Consider the following 25,713-nt stretch of genomic DNA (forward strand, 5'->3'; position numbering starts at 1 on the left):
CCCACCAGGATTAGGTAAACAAATAGAATGGCATATGATATGCATATCTTTTACTCAGGGAAACATGTATCATATATTTATTCTATTTATAGTTTTTAATTTAATTAAATAATAATTTAATTTATTATTATATTAATAAAATTGTACTGACTAAATTAAATTTAATTTCAGTTAATGTATTATATTTTAAATTTAATGTAACTTTTTTCTTTTTTTTAATTTTCAAAAATGAAAAGATAATGCTAGACAACTTGATGAACATAATTATTAAAAAGCTTTATTTAGAAGTACTGGGAAAGCATCTAATGATGAAGTGAGGAGTTTAATAGTAGTATTAAGAACTTAAATACAGGCTTTACTTAGTTATTTATAATGGGTATTTGTTTACTAATTTTTGTATGTAAACAGGAATTTTAATTTGAAAACTTAAAAAGAAAATGTTCAATATATATATATATATAAATATAATAGATGCATGGATGTATGGACCCATATACGAACAGGTGGGAGTAGTTAGATGGGAAGATTAAAAGAGGAGGATGGAGTGGTCAAAGGCATAATGAGTTTCCTTTTTTATTAAAAAAAAAAAGAAAAAAAATATATTAGATTGAATATTTACCATATTTTTGTTAAACGTAACCACTACTAGAATATATTTTTTTTAAAATCTAAATATGTTATATTTTGTTGAGATTAAATCAAATTTAATCATTATATTTCAATCAACGCATTAATAAATTAAGTTTTTTGCATCATGCCGTCATCCATTATAGATCAACCTAATATACACTAATAAGGTAGTCATAATCAACATTAATTTCTCTTTCTCTTCTATATGTGTTACTTATACTATTGATAATTGTCATTTAAAAAAGAGAGAAGAAGGGGAAGATCCAATTTTAATGTGTATTTTGTAAAAGTTTAGAATTTAAAAGAAATAAATTTATAATTTAAATGCAGAATTAAATAATAATTTTAGAGTTTACATTCCTTATACATTAAATTGAATTGACCAATAGAGTTATAGAAATGCCATTTTTACGTAGTTCATAAAAGATAAACGGTAATTAAAGAAAAACGAATAAATAAATATGTAGCGACCCGGAATTTGAAAGGAAACAAATTATAAAATTGAATGCATAAGCAAAATAATAGAGTTATGATTTACATTCCTTACACAATAATAGAAAATACCCAATAGAGCTACAAAAATGATATTTTCTAAAAGAACAAACAAAAAATTAAATAAATAAATAGAAAGTAAACAACTGGACATCCTATTCGTAATCCTCTTGTGGATCGAGATATGGATCTTGGTTCTCTTGATCTGAAATGGTTAATGAAAGAGTGAGCCACATTAGCCTAGTAAGAATGTCACACTACTCACCGATACAGAAATGAAGATTGGTAAAAATCATAAAAATAACTTATGAAACTCTTAATTTAAGTAAATTTATTTATCATCAATAAAATCATTTCTTACATACTTGCCATAGTGAGATTTTCAAAATCGACTTATAGAGGTAATAACACAAATAACATCATAATCTCGTATTCAATTAACTAGAACAACAAATTGTCTTTTTTATCTCCCTACTGATATCCATGAGGATCCATAGGGATGTCCCCACTACGCGTGAACTCTTATTCAACATTGTCAACTAACCGGCCGTTCCTATACCTCATTCGGTATGAGCGCAAAAAAATACTATCCCTCGATACCCCATTCGGTATGATGGTGAAACGGGCAATCCCTATACCCCATTCGGTATGAGTGCCAAAATACCAATCTTCGATATCTGTCCGGTATGATGCAACGTTCACGGTAGGATTTCTTATATACCGGGTCCGTCCACCATCTCCTAGGATATCCAGTAAGGCTACCATTCAATTATTCACTTAATCAAGTAATTTTTCATTTATATTTAATTTTTAGTTTTGCAAATTAACTGTAAATCACGTAAAACAAGCAATACATGCATAAAGGAAACACAACTGAATCATCTTACCAACTCTAGGGTATTATTATGTATTTAGAACTGTAAAATCAATCAATCAGTTAAAATAGGATAAACAGTGATAAATAACTAGTTCTGCCTCCGTTAGTAACCTGTAATTAATTATTGAAGTTTTCTAAATTACACAAAATACTGTATTATTTATAATTAAATTTCAATTAAATAACAAGGAATAAAGTAAGGGATTCTTACCCAAATCAGTATCCGAACACTAAACTTTCAGTTGTGCCTACTGGTGGTCCCCGGGTTCCCTGAATTTTTCTTCGGAGATTAAAATACGCTTCAAGTACCTAAAAATACCCAAAAATCGGTGTTAAAAACCTTTTTCGACCAATTTTAAAATTTCCTGCACCGGCACCGCCGTGCTCCGACGATGGCACCGCCACTGCGCCTTGAACTGATCGTTTTTGGCTGATTTTATATTCATCATTGCGAGAAAACACGTTAAGGGGCCTCAGTTGGCCAAAAAAAGTTAAAAAATAGAAACTTACCGGTGGAGGGATTTTTCGATGTAGCGGCTCCGCCAGCTCACCTTCGCAGATGAGCATTTTTCTTCGGTCAACCTGTGAAAAACATAATAGTGAATACAATAGTAGAAAAATCGCATGAAATGGGAATCAGAAAGGGCCTTATTGGAGGTGGTTTTTGATTTTTTCCGTGGTGCTGCCACAGGGCTTTACCCGTAGTTTCCGGCTCATTCGTCGATCATTTTGCACCGATTTGGTTATGGAGGTGTTCAAAATCAAAATTTAAGCATATGGAAATTTTTTTTACCTTTTTTGGCTGTCGGAGGTGGCTTCGGCATGGCGGCGAGTAATGGTCGGCTCCCTTCTCCAATGACTTGTTCTTCTTCTCCAGCAGGGGGCTGGCGGCTAGGGTTAAAGTTTGGTGTAAAGTGAGATATTTATACCCGTCTCCCTTTAATCTAGACCGTTCATCGCATTTTATCTCGACCGTCTGATCGCATTTAAAGAAGAAATGAATTTAAATCGTTCATCGTGATTTGATCTAGTCCGTACAATCACGTTTAAAGAGGGAACGAATCTAGGTCATTCACGCGCGTATGAATAAATACAGACCGTCTGATCGCAAGCACGTAGATTATCAGCGTGGCCTCCAGCGTAGCAGCACCGAGTCAGCATGCCTTACCACACAGTGTGCTCTAGTTCGTCAAGGCTGCTGATTGGGTAGTCCTACGTGGTACATATTTCTTAAATTATGTTTTGACCCCCAGTTTCTGATTTTTAATTTCATCCTCCACCCATTTTCTCCAAAATTATATTCAATTTCATCCTCCACCTATTTTTTCCTAATATTACATTAAATAAAAATTTATAAAACTAAAAATTTATATTTATATATATTAATTTTAATTTTTTAAAATTAATTCTGGGTATTACAAAGTATCCTATGGCAACTTTCACTAGCACTTGAAGGGAGTATAGGAGATAAACTACTCACAACCTTCTTATTGATCGGGATCTTGATTTTGGTCTTCTTGATATGAAATAGTTAATGAAAAGGTGAACTACACTAGTCTATTAAGAATATCACATTAATCACTAATACGAAAAATCAAAAGTTGGTAAATATCAGAAAATAACTAATTGAACTCTTACTTTAGGTAAATACATTTAACTTTAAAATTTTTTATTCGATATTTACCGTTACGGTTTTTTTCCAAAATCAACCTATAAAAATAATTAACCATTTCAATTTCTTCATAGAATCAACAATCCTTCCTTTTTAACCTACTTATTAGGATTCTTGGGGGTTCATAGGGATATTCCTCTACTCGTAAACATAGTATCAAGATTTGACAATTAACCTGGCTGTCTCTATATCCCGTCCGGTAATGGGCACCAAAAACACCATCACCGCGATATCCCGTCCGGTATGAGGATGAATCATATCTCCTACAATCCTTCCGGTATAGGACTTCTCAACCCCGTCCAACTGAGGTAATATCTACGGTAGAGTTCTCTATGTACCAGATCCGTCCACTCTTTCCCAGGATACTAAGTAAACTTTCATTTATTTAAACTCTCATCATCCAAACAATCACTAAAGCATACCAACATCTCAGTTCATATTCACAGATTAATTCAAATGGCACTTAAACAAGCGATATAGTTTAACATACCCAAATAACCAATAACTAGAATACTAAATAAACAATGTAGGAAGAACCAAATAACTAAATAACTTGAGAAGACCATAAAAATCATCAATTCAATTATGCACAGTATAATAGTAAGCAAATATATGAAGTATAAGAAAATAAACAGGGAATCAAAACAAATGTGAACTAACCGATTCCGGCTCCACTAGTGACCTGTAATATTTTTAGAGTTTTTCTAATTTCTTCACAAAATACATAATTATCGATTATTAATCATCAATTTACCGTAACTAAGAAATAGAGGAGTGATCCTTATCCGAATTGGTGTTTCGAAATACTGTGCTGTCTATTACGCCTCCTAACGGGTTCCAGATTTTTTTAATTTTTTCTACGGGAATAAAAAATACTTGTTACGTACCTAAAAATACCCAAAAATCCAAAATCTTTGTTGAAAACCCTTTCCAACAAATTTTAGGGTTTCAGCAAAGCGACACCGCTGTGCTCCGGTGCTGGCTCCGCCACCCACGACTGTAGTTTGCCTCGGTCTGGCCAGTTTTGGCTGGTTTTGACTGATTTTGGCTGGTTTTACATGTATCCCTGCAGAAAAATACATTAGGGGACCTTAGTTGCCCAGAAAATTACAAAAAACCCGAACGTACCGGCGTGGGGGTCTTCGGGTGCAGCGACTCCGCTGGTTCTCCATCGCGGCTAGGGTTTCTTCTTCGGCTAACCTGCATAGAAAGGGACGATGAACACAATGGTCAGATAATTGTTTGAAATGGGAAACGGGAAGGGGCTCATCGGAGAGCTTTTAGGGTTTTGGCCGCAGCGGCTCCGCCAGGCTTTGCTTGCAGTTTCTGACTCACCTACTATTTCTTTTGCTCCGATATAGCCCCAAGATGACTTGAAATTTAATTTCGAATGGGTAGGGGAGAATTTTACCTTTTTTGGTGGTCGGCGGTGGCTCCGGCGTGACGACGGCTGGTTGAAGTTCTTTAACGAGGGCAAGTGCGGCTAGGGTTAAGGTTCCCCTACGATGCGATGTTTATATACTTATCCTGCATCGATCTAGGCCGTCCATTCGCATCAACGTAGAGTGAGGAGAGACATCCGATCATTGCTTGTTTAAGCTAATTGCGTGGGCGAATCTGAACTATTCATCGCGATTGATCTCGTCCGTCTGATCGCGCATAAGGAGAGAATGCATTTGAGTCGTTCACGTGCGCAGAATTGAATCTGGACCATCGGATCCCTGGGCACGTAAATCGCCTGATGTCAGTATGTTTTGCCACATGGTGTGCTCTGGTTCGGCGTGCTGTTGACTGAGTCGTCCCTTATGGTCGAATTTTCTCTTTTTTATATTTTGACATCATATTTTTAAATTTTCATTCAAAAACACATCCCGACTCAAAAATTCAGTCATCTTTTCCCAAATTGCTTTCAATTTCGTCAATAACCTATTTTTTTCAAATAATTTAATAAAATTAAATAAAATTAATATTTTTTAATTATATATATTTTATAAGTTAGAAAATTTATATCGGACCCGGGTATTATATATTTTTAAATATATTATAATATCTCAATCAAGTACACGTGTTTTATCCATACTATTTGATTATTTTGTATAAGTCTTACTCATCTATAAGCTTAAAAAACATAATATTAAAGTAACATAATAAAATTATAAATGACAAAAAATTTGTTTAAAGATTTTTGGAAAAATTACCAAAATATCCTTCTTAAAAATTATCGTAATTTTATCTATGTAATTTTTTAATCATTTTATCTAAATTTAAATTTTATAGCATTTTTCCTTAAAACACTTATTATTTAAATGAATCAAATTAATTTCTACATGTTTTTTTATGCTTACAAGTTTTACATAATTTATAGAATAAAAACTGTTAAATTTAACTGAAATAACAAAAATCTTATTAAAAAACAAAAGAAAAACATAAGGACAGAAAACTTGTTGAGTATAGTATGCTTTTCGGAAGAAATATATATATATATATATATATATATATATATATTTCTCTTTAGGATTCATAAATTCTCTCTACGTGGGCCTAAGTTTTTCTTTGGGCTAATTGGGATATACCAATTTGAGAGCCCAACAACGAAATTACTGTACAACGAAATTTCAAATGTTTATTATACCAATATAATAAATAAAAGAATTCAATTATTAATATATAATGATGAGTAAGTCCTTTATTAATTTACCTACATATTGGATATGTCACGAGCTATTTTTTTTTTGAATTTTTAACTTTTTAAACATTTTATTTGGTAGTTTTATAGATATTAAATATTATTAGATAACATTATAAACATATCACATTATGATAAGGCAACGTCTTACAGTTTAATAAATATTCTACTTATTTGATGGGATAGTTAAAAGATTATTTATAGTTAAACTCTTCATAGTTTATCAATGTAACATCCCAATCCCTGAATTGAGGCTCAGGATAACGTAAATTAATTTCAATAATAATAATAAATATCTAAGTTTAGTTTTTTTAGAATTTTTTTGATAAATATGTATTTTAGATATATTTGAAAATAATTTTAAAAGGAATGGACCAAACTGAAAATAAGGAATGATCCATTTATAATGAAAAATTAAAAACTGGAGCCAAAATGCAAAAATAGAAAAAAATTGGCCACGTAGGACGTTAGCAGCATGGCTAGTCGTCATGTGCTGCGTGGCAGACACGCCAGCATGTGTTCCACGTGGGAGGCCACGCGGGTAATTTGTGTGCCAATCGATATAACAGCCCATATTCACTCCCGGGCACGCGAACGATCCAGATCCATTCCCTCATTAGGCACAATTGAATGATTCACATGCCTTCAATCAGATGGTCTGGATTGGTTTCTCGAATAAGTGGGATCCGACGGCTGAGATCGGTCCACGCGAGCCCAAACAAATGGCCCATATCCATTCTCTCATTAGGCACGATTGAATGATTCGCATGCCTTCAATCAGATGGTCTGGATTGGTTTCCCGAATAAGTGGGATCCGACGGCTGATATCGGTCCACGCGGGCCCAAACAAATGGCCTTGATCGAGAGAAGAGGAGTACTTAAACTCCTCTTCCACCAAAACCCTAACCCTAGCCACACACCAGTTCGCCGAAGAAGAAGAAGAAGGGCGGTAGGAGGAAAAGCCGACCACCATAATTGCTGCACCAGAGACCCAAATCGATGCCGATAAGTGCAATTTTCTCTCGTTCGTCCCAGCTTTCAATTCTAAACTACACAAAAGCCCTTCTTGTTGCAGGAAAACTCGAGGGGAAGCCAGAAACGGAGGGCGGAGCTCAACTAAGCCACCATACCCGAAATAAAAAAACATTCCAGTGAGCCAAAACCTTTTTTTTCATTTCCTTTCGTTTCTCAACCCTAGACCATCTAACATATTTTTGGTGCAGGGTAGCCGAAGGAAAGCTATGACCGTGAGGAAGAAGCGGCGGAGCTCAATAGAACCACTGCACTAGAAAGCCAAAACCACTGGTAAGTTTCAATTTTCTTCTTTTTCCATCAATAGACACCGCCTAACCCCAAAGTGAAAAGGTTTTTGCCCAGAACTGCCTAAAACCGACTTAACTGAGAGGAGGAGCCACCGTAAAAGGCAGATTTCACGGCGGAGCACGGCGGCACCGCCGTGCTGAAACCTTAAATTAGCCCCCCAATGAGGTGTTTTGGCCTTTCTTGGCTGTTTTTTGCGTATTTTCAGTTATTTGACGTACATTTTTTTTAGCAAAAAAAATCAAGAAATCTAGGAACTGGGAATCGCTGAAAAGATTAGTAAAAAAGGCGGTGTTTCGAACACCGATTCAAGGTAAAAATTCCTCACCCCTTCTCCTATTACGGTTAAATTAAAGTCAAATTAATAATAAATGAAAGATTATAAATGGTGGGCGACCCATTGATTAATTGAATACAAGTTGTTGATAGAGTTAGTAACCGATCAGTTTATAATTGTCCCTAACTTATCTGTGTTATCTATTTGTTATATTAACTTAATTGTTTACTGTTACTTGTTTTATCTTAATGTACTTTAATTTATTTTTATTTTTCTTGTCTATTCAATTTACTCAAACTTTTTTCATTTTTATTTCGTTATATCAGTTTACAACTAATGCTTTAATTATGTTTTTTGAATTGTTGGGTTTTAATTTATATCACTTATTAATTGATCGTTTCATTTTTTTGTAATTGTGAAATGTGAGTTTTGCACGTATTTGGTGACTAGATATTAATGAAAATTTGTATGTATAAATAATGTTGTTAAATTATAGGGCTTACCGTGTGTCATGAAAAAGAGTGTACGAACCTGGTACATAAGGTAAGCCCTACCATGGATGTTACCCTCAGTCGGACGGGACTAAGAAGTCCTATACCGAAAGGGGTTAGGAATTTTTTTGATTACACTCATTACCGGACAAGGTATTAAAGCGGTGGTATGTTCGGCACCCATTATCGGATGTGATATGGGAATGATCGTTTGATTTATTGTATGGATATTTGGTCCACGTGTAGTAGGGACCCGTATGGACCTCCAGTAACATCAGTAAGTAAATGAAAATGGTAATGATTAATTACTGTTGGTCTTTTAGAATGCATAATGAGAATTACTATTCTGATTCTTATCTTTATAAATGTCATTTGGGAACTTATAGGTGAGTGAGAAATTAATATTTTCAGTTAAATAAATTTACTTAAGAAAGAAAAATGAGCTCCATTGGTTGTTTTATGATTTCTACAATTCTTTGATTTTTCGTATCAGTGGTAAGACATTGATATTCTTATTGAGCTAGTATAACTTACCCCTTTATTATTAACCATTTCAAATCAGGACGACCAAGACCTGAATCCTGAACAATAAGAAAACTAGCTAGAAGCTTGCCTCCCGTTTCCCTAGTTGCAGAGCGAAGGTTGATCACATAGGTTTTCTGTATTTACTTTTTCATTTATGATCTTTAAGGGCATTCCCGTAGTTCTATTGGGCGTTCTAATCAAACTATGTAAGGAATGTAACTTTAAATTTTAAATTGTTTCTATAAATTAATAAATTTCAGTATTATTTTATTACCCATATTCTGGGCCTTTATAGTTGGTATTAGAGTCACGTTTCTCAGAACTATTCATTACACGTAGGGTTAGAATAATTCAATACAACCTGAATCTCAAACCTTTATTATGAAATATACGTACAAGCACATGAGGAGAAGAAGGCCCCTGTTAAATAGAGCAACCAGGGAGGGGTCGCTTCGGGAGGATGTTGATCGGCTCTTCGAGACGCTTGAAAGACTCATCTCTGCCCAACAGCTTAGGAAGGAGATGAGAGAGTTGTCTGATCCTCCTCTACCACTGCCATAGCATAAGCTACCTCCATACTGAGAGAATCCAGTATCACCACGGTACAATCCTGCTCATCCATCATATCATTTGGCTCCACCACAATATAATCTGGTGTCCCCACTATACAATCAGGTACCACCATAAGGCCACCCCATTCCTCCCCAACATAATCCAATTCCCCTTCAGTTGGATCCAGCTTCACCCATTATGGACCAGGGCTACATTGAGAGGTAGAAGAGACTTAATCTATCTACTTTTGTAGGGGTATCCACTTTTGAAGAAGCTGAATACTAGTTAGCAGAGACAGATAATGCCTTTGCAATCCTTAGAATAGTTCCCGAACAGAAGATTGTTTTTGCCATTTACATACTTGTAGGTGAGGCAGAGCGTTGTTGGCAACTGAAGCAGGCTACTCTACCCACTACAGTCACCTGGGAACAGTTTCTGACAGCCTTTAATGTTAAGTACCTTTCAGAACACCTCCGACATCTGAAGGAGATGAAGTTTGCACACCTGATTCAAGGAGATTTGTCAGCATTAGAATATACTCAGAAATTTTTGGAGTTACGGTGATACTCCTAAGAGCATGATAAACAAAGGTTGAAAGGCAAGAAGGTTTGAGTGGGGTCTCCGTCCTGAGATCAGACAACAATTGTATGTCTTCGATCTTAACGCTTATTCAGCACACTTGGCAAAGGCATAGTTGATAGAAAGAAACCTCCGCATTTTTTCTCCAGCAGCGAGCAACTCCAGGCCCCCCATCTCACATCGCAAGCCTGTACCTACTGCATTGAACCTGCAGAATAAGAGACCAATGCCTGCAACTCAAGCTCCTTCCCAGGCCCCAATAACAGGATACGAAGGTTTGTCAGCACTGTGGTAAGGATCATGGAGACCGATCTTACTATCATCTCAATAATACCTGTCGCATATGCAGAAGTGCCCAGCACTACGTGAGAAAGTGTATGCGGAATTAGAATTAGGCCAGACCTATAATCCAGAGCAGAATCTATACACTTACCTAATAGGATGCTGAAGCCAACCCAAACATTATACAGGGTATGTATATTATTTGTAACTACCTTGTACATATTTTAATTGATACTAGTGTTTTACATTCTTTTGTTTCACATACTTTTACTCAAAATTTAAATGTGTTACCTAAAAGCCTTGATTCTATACTGTTTGTGTCAACATATGGGAGCGGCACATTACTAGGAATGTTATATACACAGCTTATATCATAGGAATAACAGGTAGGGAATTGAGCGTAGATCTGATAACATTTGACACAGAAGATTTTGATATAATTCTGAGAATGAACTGGTTAGCGGCGTATCATTCTACTATGGACTATTTTCATAAGAAGCTTGTATTCAACATTCCTAACATTGAGTATTTCACAAATTAATGAAAATTTTAGATATTATTCAAACTCGGTAACTGTATTATTTATCAAATGCCCCAAACTTAGTTATTCTTTTCCACATTAGGCAAATCTAAGAAATAGATTTACATTCAAGATATTTCTGTTGTTCGAGATTTTTCGGACGTATTCCCTAATGAACTACTAGGATTGTTAGTAGATTGAGAAATCAAATTTTCCATAGATCTTCAGCCTAACACCTAACCCATCTCGATTGTCTCATACTAAATGAGTCGTGTTGAGATAAAAGAATTGAAAAAACAGATCAATGAATTACAGGACAATAGATTCATTCGACATAGCATATCCCCTTAGGGTGCCAGAGTCACGTTCGCAAGGAAAAGTGATGGGTCATTGAGATTGTATATTAACTACAGAGAACTGAACATATCATAATCAACAACAAGTATTTACTTCCCCATGATCGATGATCTCTTCGATCAATTACAACGTGCACAGATTTTTTTCAAGATCGACTTGTATTCGAGATATCATCAGGTGTAGATTAAGGCATAAGACATATCTAAAACAACCTTTAGGACCCGGTATGGGCATTATGAGTTTCTATTCATGTCATTCAGATTAATTAATGCACATGCGATCTTTATGACCTTCATGAACAGTATCTTCATGTCGTTCTTGGATCAGTCTGTCATAGTATTCATTGATGATATCCTGATTTATTTTAAGAATAGAGAGGAACACACTCAATATTTGATCAAGTCTTACGTGTTTTCAGGAAAAATAAATTATATGCAAAATTGAGTAAGTATGAGTTTAGGCTTGAGTGGACTTCCTTACTAAGGCACATAATATCAAAAGATAGAGTGTTAATGAATCCCAATAAGATTGATGTAGTGAGAGGTTGGAAACAGTTGACTTCGGTTAATAAAGTTTAAAACTTCTTGGGTATGACAAGTATAGCCACCTCCCTAACACGACTTCCGAAAAAAAAATCAAGTTTAAGTATAATGATGAATGTGAAAAGAGCTTTACAAAACTTAAAGATAGATTGACTACCGCGCCAGTCTTGCTCTACTGAATAGAATGAGTGGATATATAGTATACAGTGATGCATTTTACCAAGGACTGAGTTGCATTCTGATGCAGTACGAAAATGTCATAACTTATAGGTCCAAACAGTTGAAAACTCATGAAAAGAATTATCTCACCCACAACTTAAAGCTTGTCTTCATTATCCACGCCTTGAAGACGTAGCGTCATTACTTATATGGGGAAACATTTGAAACTTATATAGACCATAAGAGCTTAAAGCATATATTCACCCAGAAGGACCTCAACATGTGTCAGAAGCATTGGATAGAACTCCTCAAGAATTACGATTGTAAGATCCTGTACTACCTGAGTAAGGATAATGTGGCAGTCGATGCTCTCAGTAGGAAGAATGCAGGTATATTATGTAAAGACGCAAAACTTAAAATGTAATAAAGTCATAAATTAAATACGAAAGCAGAATAATAGAGTTTAGAGTTTACATTCCTTATATAATAATTTAAAATGCCCAATAGGGTTACGAGAATGACTCTTCTAAAAGAATAAACAAAAATCAAATAAATAAACAAAAGGCAATAAGTTAAGCATTCTATGACGACTTTCACTAACTTTTGAAGGGAGTTCAGGGGGTGAACTATTCACAATACTCTTATTGATCGGGATCTGGGCCTTGATCCTTTTGATTTGAAACAGTTAATGAAAGGGTGAGCTATACTATCCTAGTAAGAATATCACATTACTCACCGATACAGAAACTGAAGATTGGTAAAAATCATAAAAACAACTAATGAAGCTCTTGATTTAAGTAAATTTATTTATCATAAGGAAAAACTATATATTGTATATATTTTTTGTTGCGAGATTTCTAAAATTGACCTATAGAGATATAATAATTCAAATAACATTCTAATCTTATTTTCAAATGAACAATAGCAACCACTTTCCCTTTTTATTTGCCTACTGATATCCTTGGAGGCCATAAGGATGTTCCACTACACGTGAACCAATATTCAACATTACCATACCATGTCCGGTATAAGCACAAAAAATACTATCCCTCAATATTTCGTTCGGTATGATGGTGAATCAGACTATCCCCATACCCCGTCCGGTGTAAGACAACATTTATGGTAGGGTTCTCTATGTACCCAGTTCGTCTACTATCTCTCAGAATATCCAGTAAGGCTACTATTCATTAATTCACGTGACCAATCAATTTTTCATTTGCATATTAATTTCTAATTTCACAAATCAACCGTAAGTCACGCAAGACAAGCAATATATATCAAGGAAGTATAACTGAATCATTCAACTATTTCAGTATATGATCATGTATTTAAAGCTGTAAATTCAATAATCAGTTACACAGGATAACAAATAAATGACTAACCAGTTTCAGCTCCATTGGTAACATGTAATTATTCTCAAAGTTTTCTAAATTACACAAATACCATATTACTGATTATTAAGCTTCAATTTCATAACAAAGAATAAGGTGAGGGATTCTTATCCGAATCGGTGTCCGAAATACCAAACTTTCTACTGCGCCTACTGGTAGTCCCAAGTTTCCTGAATTTTCCTACAGAGATTAAAACAGCTTCACATACCTAAAAATAGCCCAAAAAATCCAAAATCGGCGTTAAAAACCTTTTCTCTGGCGACGGCACTGCTGCTCGTGGCGGTGGTTTGCCTCAGTCTAGTCATTTTTGGCTAGTTTTGCCCGATTTCAGCCGATTTTATACATATCCCTACGAGAATACATGTTAGGGGAGCTCAGTTGGCTGAAAAAAGTTAAAAAACGAAAACCTACAGGCGGTGAGATTTTTCGGTGGGGTAACTCTGCTGGCTCACCTTCGTGGCTGAATGTTTTTCTTTGATCAACATGTAGAAAACAGAACAGTAAAAATAATGGTAAAAAAAATTGCACGAAACGGAAAACGGAAAGGAGCTCATCAGATGTGGTAGCAGGTTTTGCCCGTGGTGGTGCAGCGGGGCTTTGCCACAGTTTTTAACTTATTCACCATTCCTTTTACTTTGATTTGGCCATGGGGGTTCTTGGAATCAAATTCCGAGCGGATAGGAAAGTTTTTACCTTTTTTAGCAGCCGGAGGTGGCTCTGGCGCAACGGCGGCAGACGGTCGGCTCCCTTCTCTGGTGACTGATTCTTCTTCTCCAGCAGGAGGCTAGCGGCTAAGGTTTTGGTTTGGTGTGATGCGAAATATTTATACCCGTATCGTATTAATCTGAGTCGTTAATTGTGTTTGATCTCAACCGTCTGATCGCATTTAAAGAAAAAATAAATCTGGACTATTCATCGCGATTTGATCTCGATCGTCTGATTGTGTTTAAAAAGAGAATGAATATGGAACATTCATCGCATTTAATCACGATTGTCTGATCGTGTCTGAGGAGGGAACAGATCTAGACCGTCCATGAGCACAGTAACACTTTCGGGCGGCCATTCGATCGCGGGGCACGGAGATCGCCAGCATGGCCTCCCGCGTGGTATCGAGTCAGTGTGTCTTGTCATGCGCCTGCTCTGGTTCGTCGAGACTTCTGACTGGGCAGTCCTACGTGACGCAATTTTCTTTAATTACGTTCTAACCTTCAGTTTTTGATTTATCTTTAAAAAACACCATCCAAACCCAAATTTTCACTCCTTTTTTTTCCAAAATTATTTTTAGTTTCATCATAAACCTATTTTTTTTTTCATAATTCAACATTAAATTAAATTTTTATATATTTTAAAATTAGATTTTTATATATTTTTTAATTTTAAAATTAATATCAGACCAAATTCTGAGACCGGGTATTATATGTTAGCTTACATAATGGTTTCTAAGTGCAAGATAATAAAGGCTATACAATAGATACAACTCCAATACTTGAAAAAGACCACATGTCTAGCCCATTTAGCAATCCAACCCGAATTAATCCAGAGAATAAGGGAGGTTCAACCGGCCGATCCCACTCTAATAGATCTTAGAAAGGATACAAAACAAGGTTTGAATCCAGAATTTCGTATCTCTGTCGATGGGTTGCTCGGGTTCCAAGATAGGTTGTGTGTTCCTAGTGATAGCGAGTTGAAAAAGGATATCATGACAGAGGCTTATAGTTCGAAGTTCACCATGCATCCGAAAACTACTAAGATGTACCAAAGCATGTGGCCCTGATTCTGGTGGAGTGGGATGAAAAGAAAAATTGCTTACTTCGTTTCCAAGTGTCTTGTATGCCAACAGGACAAAGCAGAGCATCAACGCTCAGGCGGGCAACTTTAGTCGTTACCAAACCTAGAGTGAAAATGGGAACATGTCACCGTGGACTTTATAACATGATTGCCTAAGGCACGCTCGAGACACGATGCAATCTGGGTGATTATTGACCGACCCACTAAGTTCTCTCATTCCTGGCCATAAAAATGACTGATCCATTAAACATACTAACTAAAATCTATATTCAGAAGATACTCAAACTACATGGAGTTCCGATGATAGTAGTATCGAATAAGGACCCTAGGTTATACCTCTCGATTTTGGATAAGTCTTCAACAAGTAATGAGGACGAAATTATCTCTTAGCACAACATTCAACTCCTAGACAGATGAACAATCATAGCGAACTATTCTCACACTAAAAGATATATTCTGGGCTTGTGTTCTAGATTTCAGAGGGTACTAAGATGACCAGCTACCACTAGTAAAATTCGTTTACAATAATAGTTACCAAACAAGTATTGATATGACTCCGTATGAGGTATTGTATTACCGACCTTGTAGATCACTAATCTATTGGGAAGAGATGGACGACAGAAAATTGATTAATTTAGATCTTGTAGATAAGACCACAATGAAGATTATTAAGATCAGAAAAAATATTTAGACAACCCAGAGTGGACAGAAAAGTTATGTGAACACCTGAAGGAGAGATTTAGAATGTAAGAAAGACAATTTAGTGTTCCTTAAGGTCACCCCTTTTAAGGGTATCATCAAAGTTTAAAAAGAGAAAAAAGTTGAACCCCCAGTTCATCGAACCGTTTGAGACTTTGGACAAGATTCGGATATCCGCCTACAGACTAACACTGCCTCTAGAACTATCCAAAGTCCATAATATCTTCTATGAGTTGATGTTACGTAACTATAACATTGACCCCTCACATATTTTGTCCTACAAAACAGTTCTACTATAAGATGATTTATCTTATAAGGAGGTACCGGTTAGCATTTTAGACCGAAAGAGCAGAGTACTTCGCAACAAAGAAATATCTTTTATCAAAGTACTATTGTAAAGGCCGAAGACTTAAAGAAATAGAAATATCGAATTATAACAACAACTATAAGCGGAAGCAATTTAGAAATTAGGATTTTTATTTCTTACATAGTAAATCAGGATACCCAATAGGGTTACGAAAATGTCCCTTTATAGAAGTTCAAAGTAACAGAATAAATAATTAAGATAAAATGAAATAAAGGTTCTATAGGGTTAACCTTTGCTGGGTAACTCGATAGGGGTCGGGAGGTAACCTTTATTCACAACTCTTATACTGTTCAGGAACTGGATCTTGATTTTTCTAATATAAAATGGTTAAGTATGGGGAATGAGTTATACTAAATCAGTAAAAATATTACACTTAACACTGATACGGAAAACAAAAGGTTAGTTAAAAATCATAAAACAACCAATGGAGCTATTATTTTTTTATAAATTCATTTAACTCAAAAAATGTTATGTCATACTTACTCTTATGAGTTTTCAAACCGACCTATGAAGACAATAACCCGAACAACATTGTGATTTCGTATTTAAACATGTAATAACAACAAACTTATCTTTGTACCAGTACCCCTAGAGGTCCATAGGGATATCCCCCTACACTTGAACCCTATATTTAATTTATTAATCAACTGGTTGTCCTCTTACCTCGTCCGATAATGAATGTCAAATGTGCCACCGCCTCAATATCCCATCCGGTATGAAGATGAACTATATCTCCAAACCCCTTCCGGTATGGGACTTTTCAGCCCCGTTCGACTGAGATAATGCCAACAATAAGGTTTTTCTATGTACCAGTCCACCCTTTCCCAGTACCCCTGGAGGTCCATAGGGATATCCCCCTATACTTGAACCCTATATTTAATTTATTAATCAACTGGTTGTCCTCTTACCTCGTCCGATAATGAATGTCAAATGTGCCACCGCCTCAATATCTCATCCGGTATGAAGATGAACTATATCTCCAAACCCCTTCCGGTATGGGACTTTTCAGCCCCGTTCGACTGAGATAATGCCAACAATAAGGTTTTTCTATGTACCAGTCCACCCTTTCCCAGCGTACCTAGTTAACCTTTCATACATAGATCTATATCATCAACCAATCACCAAACATGTACCAACATTTCATTTTTTTACCAATCAATAGCAAGTCATACAAATAGACAACACATAAATCAAGAAAAAATTATTAGGATATTTATTCTAGATCAATCAATAAAATGATATAACGGCTACGTAAACTAATAATTGAAAAGGCAGTTAGAATCAAAAAATTAAAATACTTGATACAATAGTAAGCGATTAAAATAATATAGAAACAAATAGACAATACATATGAACTATATACTGACCAGTTCCGGCTCCACTGGTGACCTGTAATAATTTTTAGAGTTTTTTTAATTTTTACAAAACACAATGTTATTGATTATTAAGCTTTAATTTAACATAACGGGAAAAAGAGTGAGAGATTCTTATCTTAGATCGTTGTCCAAAACACCATATTTTTCACTGTGTTTCCTGGCAGTCCCCGGATTTCCTAGTTTTTTTATGCAGAAATTAAAAATATATATGTCACGTATCCAAAAATACCCTAAAATGTCAAAATATGTATTTTAAACTTTTTCAGCTAATTTAAGATTTCGGCATGGCGGCGTCGCCGTGCTCCAGCACTGGCTCCGCCACCCATAGCTGTAATTTTTCTCGGCTTGGCCGTTTTGGCCAGTTTTGGCCGATTTTGGCCGGTTTTACATGAAAACCTGTGAAAAACCAAATTAGGGGGCCTTTGTTGGCTGGAAAAGGGAAAAACTGAAACTCTACCAATATAAGGGTCTTTGGGTGCAGCGGCTCTGTTATTCCTCCTTCGTAGTCAGCGTTTTTCTTCGGCTAATATGCACCAAAAAAGGACGAGGAACAAAATGGTTAGAAAATTGAGGAGAACGGGAAACAAGAAGGGGGTCATCACAGAGGTTTTTAAGTTACAGTCGTGGCAACTTAGCGGAGCTTTACTTGTGTTTTTTGCTCACCTGCTGCCATTTTTGCTCTGATATGGGTGTGGGGAGGCTCGGAATTCAATTCCGAGTAAAATGATAAAAATTTTACCTTTTTTGGCATCGGCGATGGCTTTAGCGCGGCGGCGATGGTGTCCCTTCGACAGCTGGTCTTCCCTTTGGCCGCCCTCATTCTTCTTCTCCAGTCAGGGTCATCAGCTAGGGTTTTGGGGCTGACTGAGGAGAGGTTTAAATACCTCTCTTCCCTTTGATCCTGGTCGTTCGCTCGCGTCGACGTAAAACGAGGAGAACCATCTGATCGTTGCCTGTTTAGGCCAGTTTGTGTGAATATAAGCCATCCATCGCGACCAATCTCATATGTTCGATTGCGTCTAAAGATAAAATGCATCTAGACCATCCGTGTGCGCTGGATACGATCTGGGTCGTTGGATTCGCTGGTACGCAGATCGTCCAGGTGGCCTCCCGCGTGGAACTGATGTCAGCATGTCCGCCACGTGGCACGTACTGACTCGCTAGTGCTGCTAACGTGGCCGTCCCACGTGGTTATATTTCTCCTTTTTGCATTTCACCCCTTGTTTTAAAATTTTCTTTCAAAAATACTTTCTTATTTATAGTTTTACCCTTTTTCTCAAAGTTATTTTCAATTTTATCCCTAAATTCATTTTTTTTCTAAAAATATTTCATAAAAATAAGATGAAATAAAAAATTAAATTACTTTAATACATTATTTTATTAATGTAAAATTATCTCGGATTAAATTTTTGAGCTTGAATCTTTCAACTATTGTAAAATCACTCGCAGGACAAGACCAACTAGGAGTTGGAATCAGACTTCAGGGCCCGATATTCTCAACTGTTTAATTAAGGGGCAGCAATTTGAGGAACCAAATTTTCTTAAGGGAAAGAGAATTGTAACATCCCAAGCCCAAAATTCAGGCTTGGGATGGCATAAATTAATTTCAATGATAATAGTAAATATCTAAGTTTAATTCTTTTTAGAATTCTTTTTCAGAAATATGCATTTTGGATATATTTGAAAATAATTTTAAAAGGAAGAGACCAAACTAAAAATAAATAAGGACCCATTTGAAATGAAAAATTAAAAATTGGGGCCAAAGTACAAAAATGGGAAAAGCAGCCAAGTAGAATGGCCACGTCAGCAACACGACTAGTCGTCATGCGTCGCGTGTCGAACACACCAGCATGTGTTCCACGTAGGAGGCCACGCGGGCAATCCGCGTGCCAAACGATCCAACGATCCATATTCACTCCTGTGCGCACGAATGGCCTAGATCTATTCCCCCATTAGGTGCGATCAAACAGTCCATGTGCCGTCAATCGGATGATCATGATGGATTTCCCGAATAAGTGAGATTCGACAGCTGAGATTGGTCTACATGGGCCCAAATAGATAGCCCAGATTGAGAGAAGAGGAGTAAATACTCCTCTTCCACCAAAACCCTAACCCTAGCTGCACACCAGTTCGTTAGAGAAGAAGAAGAAGAAGAAGGGTTGTCGGAGGAGAAGCCGACCACCATCGCCACTGTAGCAGAGACCAAAATCGACGCCGATAAGTGTAATTTTCTCCCATTTGTCCCCTTTTTCCATTCTAAACTACCCAAAACCCTTCTCGTTGCAGGAAAACCCAAGGTGAAGCGAAAAACAGAGGGCATAGCTCGGTTGAGCCACCGCACCCAAAACCGAAAAACACTTCGGTGAGCCTGAACTATTTTCTCATTTCCTTTCAATTCCCAACCCTAGACCATCTAACATGTTTTCGTTGTAGGGTAGCCAAAGGAAAGTCACGACCGCGAGGAAGAAGCGGTGGAGCTTGGCAGAGCCACCACATCGAAAAGCCAGAACCACCGGTAAGTTTCTATTTTCTTCTTTTTTCCACCAACAGACACCGCTTAACCCCAAAATGAATAGAGTTTTGTCGAGAACCAACCGAAACCGGCCTGACCAAGAGGAAGAACAGTTGTAGAAAGCATAACTAGCTGCGGAGCACGGCGGCTCTGCCGTGTCGAAGCCCTAAACCGGTCCCCGTTCAGGTTTTATGGCCTTTTTTGCCTTTTTTACGTATTTTTACATTATTTGACTTATGTTTTTGTTTTAGTAGAAAAATCTAAGAATTCTAGGAACCGAAATGCGTAGTGAAAAATGTGGTATTTCGAACACAGACCTAAGGTGAGAATCCCTCATCCCTCCTTCTGTTACGATTAAATTAAAGTCAAATTAATAATAAACAGAAAATTATAAATGGTGGGCGACCCTTGATTAATTGAATATAGGTTGTCGATGGAGACAGTAACCGATCAGTTTATAATTCTCCCTAACTTATCTGTATTATCTATTTATTGTTACATTTTCTTAATTGTTTACCGTTATTTGTTCTATCTTAGTGTGCTTTAATTTATTTTTATTTTTCTTGTCTATTCAATTTACTCAAACTATTTTTATTTTTATTCTGTTATATCAATTTACAACTAATGCCTTAATTATGTTTCTTGAACCGTTGGATTTTAATTTATGTCGCTTATTAATTGACCGTTTTGTTTTTTTGTAATTGCAAAATGTGAGTTTTGCACCTATTTGGTGACTAGATATTAATAAAAATTTGTATGTGTAAGTGACGTTGTTAAATTAAAAGACTTACCAGATGTCATAGAAAAGGGTGTACGGATCTGGTACATAGGGTAAACCCTACCGTGGACATTACTCTCAGTTAGATGGAGCTGAGAAATCCCATGCCGAAAGAGGTTGAGAATTGTTTTGATTACGCTCATTACCGAATGGGGTATTGAGGTGGTGCTATATTTGACGTCCATTACCAGACAGGGTATAGGGATGACCGTTTGATTTATTGAATGGATGTTTGGTCCACGTGTAGTGGGGACTCATATGGACTCTCAGGGACCTCGGTAAGTAAGTAAAAATGGTAAAGGTTAATTACTGTTAGTCTTTTAGAATGCATAATGCAAATTACCATTATGATTCTCATATTCATAAATGACATTTAGGAACTTATAGGTGAGTGAGGAATTAATGTTTTTCAGTTAAATAAATTTATTTAAGAAAGAAAAATTAATTTTATTAGTTTTTTTACGATTTCTACAAAGTTTTAATTTTCTATATCAGTAGTAAGACGTTGATATTTTTACTGAACTAGTGTAGCTCATCCCTTTATTATTAACTATTTTATATCAGAACGACCAAGACCCAGATTCTGAACAAGAAGAAAACTAACTAGAAAGTTGTCTGTCGTTTCTCCAGTTGCGCAGCAGAGGTTGATCATATTGGTTTTTTATATTCACTTTTTCATTTATACTCTTTAAGGGCATTCTCGTATGCTATTGGGCGTTCTAGTCAAACTGTGCAAGGAATATAACCCTAAATTCTAAACTACTTCCGTGCATTAATAAATTTCAGTATTATTTTATTACTCATATTCTAGGCCTTTACTATCAATAGATATAATTCGTTTGACATAAATAATTATCAGTTTGAGTGTGGATGTCTTTATTTGGACATCTTTTCCTATTATTTTACTGTATTTTCCTCAAAAGATCTAAGGAAGTTAGTGCATCAAGCTGTTTGCAATGGCCAACTTAAATTCTCTTCCCCAGTGATCCTAGATAAGGAAATCCTAGTAGAGTCGCCGATTCCAACTACCATCCATTTATGATCCCTACTAGATTTGACCAACTATCCTACCTCCTCTACGTTCTTGACAATCTATGTTTTTCTCAATAGAGTATTTTAATAGCATGTTTCAGCTCTCTTTCTTATACTTAGAAAAAGTGAGTCAATAGTTTATGTACAAGGTACTATTATTATTGTTTGGACAATTAGACATTCAATTCATAATTGTAACGATCCAATTATAAGAGTGTAACTTTAGCAATAGAGATATATCCCCCCAAGCTAAGTGGAGTATGCATGAAGGAATGAAATGCTTCTTCTATTATTTTTGTTGGTGTAACCGAGTCATCCTGAATTTGAACTAGAGACCTCATCCATGAAGTAAATCATCACACTTACAGTCTAGCCCATTAGGAGAGAATCAATAGATTTTTTTTTTAGGAGTGATTCATCCGTCTGGACCACAACATACAACTCTCTTTGATTTAGTAATTTATCTTTTTAAATTACTATTATTTGTAATCTATTTTGTTTATAACTATAAAAAAAAAAATAGGGACAAAACTCCCTACCTCAATTCAATTTAATACAAAGTAATTTCAATACTTAATTTTGTCCTTAAAAATTGCTCTACTGTAGTTCTATAAACTATATGTCATATTATATAGTTTATAAAAATTGCTCCAAATTTTACTGCTTCGAAATATATATATATGTATAACCATGTTATTTCATACAACAATACTTGATTATTATAACTATGTATAAAATACTAAAGTTTAAATTAAAAGAAATTATAAAATTATTTTAAAATGTAAAAAAATAAAATAAAATAAAAATTTTCCAAAGTATCACATAACTTTAATTATTTGTGTAACTGCAATTACTCTAATGTTCTAGATCAATATGTATTCGAAGCCAATCAAATTCGGATCCATGTGATTTTCTAAATCATTAAGAAAAATACAACTTAAATGGATAAACTTCTATCCAATCCCAGTACGAACACGAGGTGGGTATAGCATCAGTATATCGTGCTATAATACAAACATAAATATATACCTACCCTATATCCATCCATCACTTCACCACCAGTAAGATTTTTTTTTTTTAATTTTTATTTTATAGTTTTAGCAGATTTTATAAAATATTTATAAAAAAAATTAATATTAATCAAAATAAAATATTATTTAAAATAATATTTAAACATAAATTAATAAAAATTTATTAACTTAAATAGAATTAAAATGCCAAACTGAAATAAAAGATAGGAACTATATACCATTATTTTTTTATTATATATATATATATGGAATCGAAGAAAGAAATGTAAGATATTGCTTTAACAAATATCTATTAATTGTTGGTATATAAAAGTATATATCCTACAAAAAAAACTAATCTTCACTTTTCCAACATCCGTCTTTCATTGTCTAATTCAGTTGACAAGAAACAAAGTGTTAATGGATCTTAAAACTAAGAGACTATAGCCCAGTGGTTCCGGTGAGTCGGCGGCTTGTTTTGCCGGTGGAGATCTTCAAGCAGTGAGCCAGTCTCTCGTCCCCCACCACCACCGCCACCACTGCAATTTCTATACGAAGCTATCATTTGCTTGGTAGAGATTTCTAGTTCTCTCACTTCATCCACTACAATTTGCCGGTTCCTGCATTCTGTACTGCAAAACCCTCGATCACCTCTGCATTGCAATACACATATACATATGGCTTTGTGAGAACGCTTTCTCTTTTTCTTTATATAATTAAATGAAATGAAGAAAAGGATTAAAATCCACAAAAAAGGACTTTTGACTTTTTTTTCTGGGTAGATTCTAGTTTATACTCTAGCAAATGATGGGTCATTTTTTGTATACCAAAATCAAAACCTTACGTTTTACTTTCATGAACATAGAACTCCAAGACCAAATCTTAAAAGTCAACTTTAACATTAAGCAATTCCTAAGCTATCTAGATCTAGAATGGGTATGATTATGATTATGAGTTGGGAGTTGTTTAATTTTTTTTACCTGTACATATATACTTCTTTGTCTAGACTCAGCTTCTTGTTGCAGAGATGACATGATTTGAGGTAGCAAAACTCAGTAGACTGAGAAGTGGGTTGGACTGATTTCAAGGCAGATTGAATAACGAGATTAGATTTTCCATGAGAAGTTTGTATCAAGATTAGTAATCCAACATCGGAGGAGGGATTGACAGAGGAGCTCTTGAATTTTGGAAGCATTCTGCGATAATTGGAGGAGAGAAAAGTATTTAAGAAGAAGAAGAAGAATTGAGGAAATGGAGGAGGATTGTGAGAGGAAGGAGAGGAGATGGATATTTAAAACCATTAAGAATGAGCCAGGGAATCAAGTCTTAGTTGGAAATGTCTGATTTTTTTTATTATTAAATTCTCTTGTTTTTTATGTTTTCTGGTTTCAACGTGTTACGTTTCGTCATACAAAATATTAATATATGTATATATGTATCCACACGTGCCACATTAAACATTATTTTATCTCTCCTATTATATACTCTTTTACTGTACCACCTAACTTTTATCTTTCAAAAGTTAAATTACTTGAACTATGTTTGAATTTGCCAATATATCATTTGATGATAATATTTTTATACTATTTAATTTATTAATATATTAATAAATTTATGATAACTAAGTTAAATTTTGTCCTATTAAACGATAATATTTTTGTGACTTATAATTTAATTAATTAGATTATAATAATTATAATTATATTTTATTTTCATAAATTATAATATTTTTAAGTGATACTATGCAATGATTATATTTATATATGTCTGTTATTATTGGACCCACCAAGAACACAAGCTTGTTTTGGACCTTTTACATTATTTATTATTTTTTTAATGGAAGCTCTTAGCTTTTTAAACATCATCCAACGAGAAAAACGTGATGAATTTTATCCAACAGAGACTTTTACGTGTGGGCCCTGTTTGTTTTATAAATTAGTTGTGTAATAAATAATAAGATAAATTGTTACATTAATTTTTGAAATTCTCACTTATTATTATTATTTAATCTTACTATTTATTTTTCGTTTATCTTAAATACTTTTTTTTTTCTATTTCATAATAAAAAATTTATTACATTTGTATAATTTTTTTAAAAAAAAAGAGTTCAAAAAATGAATTTGATTTAAGTATTTAAATTAATATTAGATATATTTTTATTATTAATTTAATTAATAAGTCAAAATTATTTTTAAAATTTCTACAAATAGTCTAATTATTTTGAAGTTTTTTCTAATAAAAAATAGAAGAAAACTAAACACTTAACACAAATATAAAACCTAAAAAGGATTAAATTGTGAGAAGTGATTAATTTATTCTAAATAATAATTAACATACTAATCAAAGTTTAATATTAACGTCATCTGTCTAATCCCACCAGCTTTGAGAATAATTTTATTCCATTATTCAATAGAAAAATATTATAACAATTAAATCTAAAGCTTACCCAACTCATTAAAAAAAAAAAAGAATATATATATATATATACACAGTTACATATATTCTATGACGACACCAGTCTCGATCGACCATCAGGTTCCAACTTTGCACAGAAAGATTTGGCCTTACAGAGAACTCCATTAATAGCCCCATAAGCAAAAAGACGAGATATCAAATCTGACGTAAATCGCTCTGATTCTGGATTCTAAATGCCTCCTCTGCAAAACAACTTGGTGATGATCGTCATTTAATAGACGTCAAAGATGCTCTCATTGTGCATATATATATATATTTTATATATACTTCAAAATAATACGTATCTTGCACTATATTTTTTAAATTAGCACATTATTTTTTAAA

At 34.8% G+C, this 25,713-nt stretch overlaps 1 protein-coding gene across 1 annotated transcript; it reads right to left on the reverse strand.

Moving 5' to 3' along the window:
• Positions 1-23,127: 23,127 nt before the first annotated feature.
• On the reverse strand, positions 23,128-24,195 carry LOC110818421 (FCS-Like Zinc finger 17-like). The gene is made up of 2 exons (XM_022047311.2): positions 23,895-24,195; positions 23,128-23,567 (listed from the first exon to the last, which is right to left on the reverse strand). The coding sequence occupies exons 1-2, from the start codon at positions 24,107-24,109 to the stop codon at positions 23,348-23,350; spliced, it is 435 nt and encodes a 144-aa protein (XP_021903003.1). The 5' UTR covers positions 24,110-24,195; the 3' UTR covers positions 23,128-23,347.
• Positions 24,196-25,713: the final 1,518 nt, after the last annotated feature.

This window comes from Carica papaya, chromosome 4, assembly GCF_054855325.1.
Source record: "Carica papaya isolate Zhongbai chromosome 4, ASM5485532v1, whole genome shotgun sequence".
In the NCBI taxonomy this organism is placed as follows: domain Eukaryota; kingdom Viridiplantae; phylum Streptophyta; class Magnoliopsida; order Brassicales; family Caricaceae; genus Carica; species Carica papaya.